Source organism: Sander lucioperca, chromosome 16 (genome assembly GCF_008315115.2).
Source record: "Sander lucioperca isolate FBNREF2018 chromosome 16, SLUC_FBN_1.2, whole genome shotgun sequence".
In the NCBI taxonomy this organism is placed as follows: Eukaryota; Metazoa; Chordata; class Actinopteri; order Perciformes; family Percidae; genus Sander; species Sander lucioperca.
The window spans coordinates 1,934,647-1,944,553 of NC_050188.1; the positions used below are offsets into that span (position 1 = coordinate 1,934,647).

The window sequence follows — 9,907 nt, forward strand, 5'->3', positions numbered from 1 at the left end:
CAGAATTCATCAAGACCTGACAACTCACATTTGTTTTCCCGATAACAAAACTGGATTTATTTAACATTGAAAGTCTTTCCTTTGTACATAGTGTTGTGTAGTGTACATGATGGAAATAACATTCATTCTAACACATCATATTGAAACACGGCCATGTCACAAAACATCCACTTCCAGCTGTCATTTGACTAATAGCTGACAATATTTCGGTGAACTTATTTACATACAAGTGACGAATAAATGTCATATCTTCTTTGTTTATGACTGAGATTAATCACTGTTTAAAGTGTTTTATATCAGCTGTCTAAAGACTTTATCTTTACGCCTCTCCGTTCCTAAAGCCTCTTTTGGATACATTACATTTTTTTGGCACACTGAAGATAAGATAAATCCAAATCACTGATTTCAAACCTGAGGATGAGACAAGAAAAAAAAAAAAAAAAAAGTTTGTACTTTAATTTTGACAGAAATTTGGTAAAATGTGGCCACATTTTCAAGTAGTACAAAAATAGACCAAACTCACAACATAAACATTTTAGAGAAGCTAGAATTAATACTTACCTGTTGAGGGTTTAATGGTTGTCTCGGGAGCTTTAATTGGGGCTAGCTGGTAGTCTACATCTGGATGGCCAGGAAGTCGACTGGTGTCCTGGGGTTAGTGGCCTGTCGAACCCTGGCCAGCCTCAGATCCCCCAGACGTCTCTCCAGACTGCGCTTCCCTGTCAAGAAGATGACAGCTAAGACAGGAAGATGCTTTTTTTTACCTCTTTGGTGGTGAACTGTAAAATCTATCCACTTGAACTATTTGCAGCACCTGTAAAATCGAAGTGCAACCGCCCGCTGCCCATCTCACTTGTGGAAAAACTCAGCAAAGGAAATACAACAGAGGCCAGCAGGGTTATGCTTGAATTCATAGAACTGGAGTTACCTACTGTAACTACTTTTTCTATTTCATACATGCTACGCCCCCTAACGGGCTTCGCTATTGGTTACCACCAGAGGGAGGTGATGTACTCCCAGCTGGGCTCAAAACCAACACAACATATTGGAACTAACTGCTGACTGAGCGAAAAAAGTTAAAAAGTCAGGCCATTGACACCACTCGCCTTGGGGTTCCATAACCTAATCCCACGCTCCAAGCTAGGAGCATCAACCAGACCCAGAGGGTGTCCATGAGATATGGCGGCACCAAAGTGGATGTAGAGGACCAGGACACTGCCAGGCAGATGCCCTCCACTGTCATTCCCCTCAACAGTGTGGCTGATGAGGCAATGCTCCTGGTGGAGTGCGCCCCCCTGCAGCAGAGGCGAAAAAAGGCCAGGCAGGTCTTCGGAGGGATGGGGGGGCGGCGGGGTAGTGGTGTGAAGATGGTTCGTCTCTGAAGAGGGTGGCTGGGTCTTACTCATTATAAACTGCCCTCCTTGTCGTAGTCACCCCAGGGTAGTCACCTCCTGATTGGGCGGTGAGTGTAAATATCTGTTTCAGGGTGCCAAGGCGGAGCCTCAATGGGTAAACCAATAGCGAAGCACGTATGAAATAGAATGGCTGAGGAATAAAGCCATCGATATGAGAGTAATCCAGGGACTTACCATTTTGCAGCGACATCACTACTGCCATTCGGTTTGACCAGTGAGTTGTAGAATGTTGGATCTTTTCCGTGCAGTTGATTGAATATTTGTAGCCATCACACGGCAGCAAGAATATGATTTGAGAGAGAGGATGTGCACATTTTATGCCCGAGTGGCTCATTAATTATTAGTATCTCCTGACAGCGACAGGAAGAGTCTGTAAATCTTTTTTTTTTTCTTCATTTCATTGCAGTTGTGACAGAAATCTAACCGTGGAGGATTTTAACACCTTGCACCAACAGAAATCGTTTTGACACTGATTGTGCAGATTAGTTTAGATTAGATAGTCATGCTAATTAAAAAAAAATCCATCTTCACCTTTGGCCTCTTCTCATGATAATAGCTTTTGCACAAAGTTAAATGCCCTGGCATGGTTCCTGTGTGGTATTGTTGTGTATGTGTTTCCTGAGGGTACATACGTTTGTGCAGGTATGGGAGCAGATCCTTGTAGAGAGGACGGTGTTGTGACAGCACTAGCAAGAAGGAAAGACAGAAAAGCAGCTCCACTGCTTCATACTGCATAATGCCAGTCTGGGCCTTATTGCCTAAAATCAGTCCTGGAGAAAAGGGAAGAAATAAAAAGAAAATGCTGAAAATACATTTATAACTTAAATTATATTTTTTACAGATGTACGAAGGGGAAATGTTGCCTTTGTTGCTGAGCCTGATGAGCTGATTGGCGTATTCGGCCATATCCAATATCATCTGCAGAAAGTAGACAGGGTTCTTAGCAACTATCTGACCAAAGGGCAAACTCTGGGCACACACGTGGAACCTAAAGAGAAAAACAGAAGGAGACAAAAATGAAAACAGAGGTGAGCCTTGCCCATTTAGATATTTACATTCAGAGATAAAAAGCGGTACAATTAGTTCTCAGCTCAGTGCAGGTATTGATCGTTGACCTGTTCCTGTGTTTATTTTAATAGCAGATTAAAATGATCACATTGGAAAGGGGAAGTGAGTAGAGTGAACATTTATGTTTATCAGAACTGTATTTCAATACTTTGGGTAGGCAATGGAAACACATTTTTCGCATTGCCCAGTGAATGTATTTTATCTGAATAACAGTGGTATCTTAGCAGATTATGTGATGGCAGTAAAAATGACAGTACATAATTAACATTGCATTTTAGGTTTGGAATTTGTTTTTTTTGTTTTTTTTTGTTTTTTTTAAAAAAAGAGTCAAAAGTCAGGTGACTGTCTTTACCTGCATGCATGAAGCAGCACCAGCTTGTAGATGTTCTTGTAGACTGCCTCAAGAGAATTGGTCTGAAAAGTACATGGTAATCATTTAACTGTGACACAGCTGATGTATGTATGTTTGTCTTGCAGCTGATTTTAACATATAGTGGGGTCAAGAGCCTTTTAGAGTGGAAGACCGAAACCTTTGTAGAGGGCCTGATACTTGACAAGCTCTTTATTTAAAGTTGTTTTGGTTTTTTTCTCAAATGAAGGCACCATAATTTCCCTGACCTTCAGGTCCAAGAACAAGGCATGGCACTTGAGTCTGAGGACAGCCATCAGTTTCCTCCTCATTTGCCGTCCAGCTGAGTGGATCGAGCCCAAAGTCAGGCTGTAGCGCAAAGATAGGCCTGCGTAGCTTTGAGAGATGGGGGGGAGGGGGGGGGGGGGGGGTGTGTGTGTGTGGAAAGATAGATATACGGATACGTTATTAATCACACAAACTTTAACACGGACTAACTGCAAAAACTACAAGAGAACTTTTAAGCCATTAAACAATATTGCAAGAGAAGCTGCCATAAAGAATACTGCTAATAGATATAGGCAGGTTATGGAAATGACTCAGGAAAATTAATCATCCAACTGGGAGTTGTCACCAAGAATGTTTATGGGTAGGTACAAAGTACAGGAGAGAGGGGGTTTCGCTCAGCTTACAAGAAACCATAAAGACTCCAAAAGTTCAATAATTTACGCAAGAAGCACACTTGAGGCAATATTTCTACAGTATAATTACAACTGGAGGCATGCTTTACCTAGAATAGTCTTTGTAGATGTCCAGTGAGTGCGTGTCCAGCAACAGTCCACACCAGGGAAAGAGGCAGTGAGGGGACAGCACTCGAATGCCGGGACAGGAGCCCATGTTTCCAGACACCTGAAAGTTGACCGCCACCTTCTGCGGGTTGACCACCAGACCATACTGTGGTACCCCGGCCAGCAGGGTCCTACACATAACGTGCAAGTGTCATCAACCGCTACATTACAGATTCAGCATCATATTACAGTATGTCAAATTTGTCTCTCCGACTTTTTCCATTAAAAAGAAAGAATGTGGAGCCCTGTATGGATTGGCTGATACAGATACTACCTCCTTTTAAAGAAATCATGGACACTGGGAACTAAAAACACATCATGTGTATGTTTCTCTGATAGTTTATTGTTTTCCATAGCAACAGATGTCAGTGTCAGAGAAGCAGTGATGATGATACTGTTTAAAAGGTCAGATTGGGGTGGTAATTTCAGAAAATTACAGATATGCTTGATAATGAGTCCCGGGCACATCTGTAAACAAATTCTGCCATCTACCTTTTCCTTGTTAGAACAGATCCAAGCTGTTGCAAGAAACATTGGTGTTTTGTTTAATAGTAATAGTTGTTTTTTTTTTAAATACTTTCTATTTGACATTTTAAAGACATAATAATTGTGCGTTAGAGATGTTCCGATACCGATACCAGTATCGGTATCGGCTCCGATACTGCCTAAAACGCTGGTATCTGTATTGGGAAGTACTGGAGTTAATGCACCGATCCGATACCACGTAATAAAGCCCTAAAGAAAATCTACGTTAAAGTAGTTTATTTATGTTCTTTTTCCGTTATAACTGACTGTCAAACTGGATAATAAAAGAAAGTTCTGTGGCATTCATTGTTCATGTTTCACAAAGAGTTTAACCTGAGCCAGACTGACAACAAAGATAGAAATCATATCACATCCATACAGAGATAGTAGTATACAGTTGTTAAAACATAATAAAATATATGACACACTGGTATCGGATCAGTACTCGGTATCGGCAGATACGCAAGTTCAGGTATCAGAATCGGTATCGGGAAGCAAAAAATGGTATCGGGCCATCTCTAGTTTTTATCTCCTCACACGCTGATTATAGCAAGACAAAACAAACATCTATTAACTCGACTACAGACTGTACAGAGCCCCGCTGCCAGGCTTTGAACCAGAACTAAGCGGTATGATCACATCACTACCGTTTCAGTCTGCTTACGCTGGCTCCCAGGATGTTTCAGGAATGATTTTATGATCTTATTGATTACTTTTAAGGCTCTTTGTTGCCTTCCTCAGGCAGAGGTATTTTATCCGTTTCAGTGGCCTGGCTTTGATCTAAAGGGGATGGAGCATCTGCAGTCAGGGCCCTGAAACAACCCAAGTAAATTATCTTGCTAAATCAGTAACATCTTTTAATTATTTTCTTAATGCATACTTTTATATAGTATATATCAACATATATACTTTTTTTTTTTAAATGTCTTGAATTGTCTCTTTATTCTTTTCTTATATTTCTAGAATTTGGTATATCTATCTTATTACATAATTGAATACATTTTATAACTTGCTTGGAAAATGTGTTGATTTCAATTTGCTGTTGTGTTTGAAGCACTTCATAACTGGGGTTTGAAAAGTACTCTACAAATAAAGATCATTATTAATCTTACAGATGTTTAAACTATATGTATATTTCTTTCTATTTTTGTGTATATATTTCTTCTAATTCTGTGTGTATATACATTTTGTGTGTATATTTCTTTCTAATTTGTTGTTTTACTATTTATTTCTTGTCTTTTAGATTTAGATTTATAATACTGGGTGAACTGCTGCTAAAAGTGTCGTTGCTTATTTTGTACAATGACAATAACTCTTCTGATTCTGATTACATTTATGCAACTGTCGTCACCTCTTGTCTAAAACATATGGTGTGTGTGTGTGTCATACTTGAGAAAGCGTTGTGCTTCCTGTAAGTCAGGGGTGATCAGAAGGAAGTCATCCACCAGTCTCATCAAACATCTACAGAACACAGAGAGGAAAATAACACATAGAATAAATAGAAAGGAGCTACAATACAGAAACACTGCCCTCTGCTGCTGCAGACATGTTATTACATCTATAGAAGTTGAAGTGAACTGAAATCCACAGCCGTCTGCTGTACCCTTTCTTTGCAGTTATGTCTCTGAACAGGATATTCTCCATGTGACCGTAGCAGAGACAGCAGAGCAGACTGGACACAACCGATCCCTGAGGAATCCCTCGGCACTGACGGTATGTTCTGAAAAACAAAGGGCCAAAATCAGATTGTAAATAAAACGGGGCAAAATAAGTGTGAAATGTGTTTCCGTACCAAGTTCTTTGCATGTGATCGCATTTCCAAATGAGCTATGACAAGCTAATCACAAATAGGTCTATTTCATTTTGGTGATGCTTACTTCTTGCCAAACTGAACAACGCTGCCAGTGAGCATTTGGGTGAAGAACTGGAACGCCTCTCTGCCATGAAGATCTGAGCAGAAATGCTGAAAGAAAGAAATGAAATGCACAGGTTGAAAGAATTATCACACCTTCCGTTATCTTAAGAAACATTTGAAGGGTGTCACCCTCACCTGCTCTACCAGTATGGCGTGATGAACTTTTCCCCTTTTCTGCAGTGACGTCACAAAGCCTTTCATGTTGGTGGATCCCATGTTATCCTCCAGTAAATCTGCCTGTATTATAAAACATGAGAAACTCGTCTCTCTCTCACACACACACACACACACACACACACACACACACACACACACACAATGTGTGCACATGACGGTACCTGTCTCAAAAAGGACTTTTTCAGGCCCTCGTGGGTATCAGCCCAGATCTTGGCATAGCGGCGGATGGTAAAGAGTTCTTCCTGGACAGGTGACAGAGCCTGGCCAATCACTTCAATGAGTCTGTCATGAGGCAGACTCTCATAGGCTCCGCTCACATCCACCTTAAATGCAGAGACATAATGAATGAATGAATGAAAGAGGAAAACAGCATTTAACAAAAGACCGAAACATACTTTCACATTATGCTAAAACTACAAGATAACGCTTTTAGTAGCAGTATCATCATAAAAATGAATACATATAACCGCATTAAATACATCACTAACATTTTGTCAGTCTCTGCCAGTACAATTAACAAACCGGGAGACAAAAACCAACCTTGACAAAGTAGAGGGGTTGTAGCTGGTCCTTCTGGGCTGGAGCTAGGGAGCGCAACACCTTGTGGATATCTGTCATCCCCCACACTGTGGAGCCCAGGAGGGATGGAGTGGAGCGCACACAGGCCCGCAGAATGTCCAGCAAGTCCCGGACACGCCCTCGGTAGAGCTGCAGGGGGAAAAGAAATGTCCTTAATGCCTACGCTTCACAACATGTAATGAAGCACAAATAATGGATGTGTATGGATGAATTTCCAACGTCATTATCGAGATGTACCCTGGTTTTGGGATCTGCCCCTATGACGCGTGTGATAGGCCTCATGCTATCAGTCTTGGGAATGAAGCGAAGGCGCGAGATGACGGTGGCTTTGGGAAGGGATGCCACCTGAGCCGGAGTCAACTCCTCCATCTGGCCTTTGGAGAGGTGACCTCTAAATCACAAAAAAAATGGTTTGTGAGCTTGTGTGTCCCGTGACTGCAGGAGTGTAAACCTTTGCAGGAGTGTGTATATGTGTGAACCTGAAGGCTATGTCCTGCAGTTTTGCCCAGACTTCCTGTCTGTAGAACCTGACAACGTTCTTCTGGCCCACACTCTCAGTGACATAGAAACAGGCTCGAACCAGGCCTACAACATAGCCGTCCAGAAGCCAAGCCAGGAACTGACCCAGGATCTGTGTCCGGTATGAGAGCTCACTGGGCGGGAACCTGCCTGCAGATGAGAGTGGTTTGGTGAAGTCGGCCCAAAATACACAAAAGCACGAGAAAATGAGTTCACCATCTATGACAATCTTACCTGTTTTACTGATCTTCAGCCAATCACAGTCATTCACCTTTATCTTCCACATCAGTTCAGCCAGTGAAAGCCTCTCAAACTTGCCACTGCGCAAGAAGCCCCTGACCCTGAAAAAGAAAAGAAGTCGGTTGTGGTGGGAGCCCCATAGCTCCTGAGGGATCACAGTGGAGAGGCATTCCCTGACGAACAGGTAGACCCGGTGAGGCGCACAGTGTTGAGAGATGGAGCTTAGTTCCCCTTGTTCTGCATCTCTCTCCTGCCCCACTGGGCACATCCTCTGCAGTATTTTGCTGTAGGGACATCTCCTGTGTTGACGCAACAGCTGACTGAACAGGGGGACCATGTTAAAGAAGCGCCGAGGGAGTTTCTTTGGCTTCCTCTCCAGCCCGTTTAGATACGCCAATCCCTCAAAGAAGACTGTCCGTACCAAATCTTGCCCTTGTAGCCTTCTGCATCCATCAGCACTCTTTTTCTTCCTGTTGAGAAGGAAGCCACGCATGCCCCTTCCCCCATACAGGAATCCCAGTGTGCGGATAAAGCATTGCGAGGGAGGCAAAGGGGGGAAAATCCCCGATCTCCAACTGGGTCCTCCCTCCAAGGGAATTATGGTTGTTTGCATTTCAACAGGCTGTTTGGAACCAGTAGTGGCATTTTCCAAAGACTTTGTAGATAGTGTTTGTTCCACAGACATGGGCTGCTCTTCCTCCGCTGTTTCACAGCACACCTGTTGCATTTCGTGTGTGGGCTCTTGCTGTCCTACCCGTCTCCTCTTTCCTGAACAAGTCATCATTTCCTCCTCATCCTTCAGATCAATTTCTCTTTTCCTTTTCCGCTCCTTCACTCTTACACCCCTTCTGTTTCTTGTCTTGCTGACAGTAGGATTCTCAACTCCCTGTCTCCTTTTCAACGTCACTGCACCTCGATTCCTTCCGAACCGAGCACCGTTATGTGTCCTGGACCGAGGCTGGACACAAAACCCAGTGGAGGAAGTAGTCATGGATATCCTGTCATAGACAGGAGCGCCGCACACCTGGAAAACACATGAAGGAGGGACTGCCACAAACACAGAGCAGCTCTCCAGCAGGTACCGTGTGAGGTCTGTGCCGAGGCGCATTGTGACTTTCTTCCACATGTCACTGCCGTGGATGTAGGCAGCACTTTGAGTTACATCTCCTTGGAATTTGAAGTGGTCTGCATCCCGCTCCTCCTGAGCTAGGGACAGAAATTTGTAGCCGTGTGCCAAGATGTTTTTTTTTCTTTTTCTTTTTAGAGTGTTCAGGATAAAGGCCAGCAGTTCAGGTAGAGTGCAGATCTGTGGGGAAAACAAAATACAGAACATCAAAAATCTGCTTTATTGGCCAACATAACAAGTGTCTCTCATTTGAGTTATATCATTAAAGTCCTGACGTGTTCCTTCAATTTTTGCATTAATAAACTCAAATTCAGTCTTGTATAAACCTGGCAGCTTAGTGGTTTGGACATCCATAATATATCACGACTTATCAACACTTTGATGTAAATTTGGCATGCAATGCTTAGTTACATTATCCACGACACAGCTATTGATTGCTCCCTTATAATTCTTATTTACGATATTTTTTTAATTCCACAATAAAATTGATTTCCTTCATGTAATAAGCTGTACTCGTCATTTACAGTTACTGCTACATTTAATGTTGAACTGCATTTAAATATCCTGCCTCAGCCCTAAGCACATGTATTGGTCCCAACTCTTTCACACCCAAAATTGAGGGATGGCGTGTTATATGGTATGTTATATTTAAGTAGAACACTACTCCAAAACACTGCCATAGGATAATAACAGTTAGCACGACAGCTAGTGTTAGCTACCAAGGTTTTACCAAATATCCTCAAAACAGTCTCTGGTTTTACTGTCGTGTAAGCTACGGGTCAACAGGAAACTGGCATGCTTTTAATAGTTTTTAATTTAAGGTACAGATACCTGGTTGCAGCTTGGCACTTGCTGTAGTTCCTTGTCAAAGCATACAAAAACACCCCTGACGAAGGATTTGAAGCGGTTTGTGTCGGACTGTTCAATGAGCACTGCTCTCTGTCCTTCTCTGAACACGATGCTGTTCGCAAACTCCTCCAGTGTCTGTATGTGCGGATACAGTGACCTTAGAATGTCGAGCGTATGGTTCATATCAGTCGCAGACATACTGACATAAATGTCCGTGTTATAAGCATGTATGTATTAGCTATAGTAGGTTATTAGTCAGGACATGGTAGACACAACAGTGGTTTGCGAGCATGCAAT

At 42.5% G+C, this 9,907-nt stretch overlaps 1 protein-coding gene across 1 annotated transcript; it reads right to left on the reverse strand.

The window, feature by feature from the left end:
- Positions 1–42: 42 nt before the first annotated feature.
- tert (telomerase reverse transcriptase) lies at positions 43–9,907 on the reverse strand. Its single transcript, XM_031287194.2, has 17 exons — positions 9,593–9,907; positions 7,630–8,941; positions 7,356–7,545; positions 7,114–7,267; positions 6,838–7,005; positions 6,459–6,620; positions 6,256–6,357; positions 6,083–6,168; positions 5,809–5,925; positions 5,595–5,666; positions 3,623–3,811; positions 3,102–3,228; positions 2,836–2,897; positions 2,279–2,403; positions 2,048–2,185; positions 562–719; positions 43–411 (listed from the first exon to the last, which is right to left on the reverse strand). The coding sequence occupies exons 1-16, from the start codon at positions 9,806–9,808 to the stop codon at positions 616–618; spliced, it is 3,324 nt and encodes a 1,107-aa protein (XP_031143054.1). The 5' UTR covers positions 9,809–9,907; the 3' UTR covers positions 43–411; positions 562–615.

Bases quoted from the DNA above. Each gene is read 5' to 3' on its own strand.
- tert (XM_031287194.2), bottom strand. From the start codon at position 9,808: ATGTCTGCGACTGATATGAACCATACGCTCGACATTCTAAGGTCACTG. The intron at 6,621-6,837 runs GTTGGTTTTTGT...TCTGCATTTAAG, and splicing joins AACCCCTCTACTTTGTCAAG to GTGGATGTGAGCGGAGCCTA. The intron at 3,229-3,622 runs GTAAAGCATGCC...CATCTCTCAAAG, and splicing joins ATCTACAAAGACTATTCTAG to CTACGCAGGCCTATCTTTGC.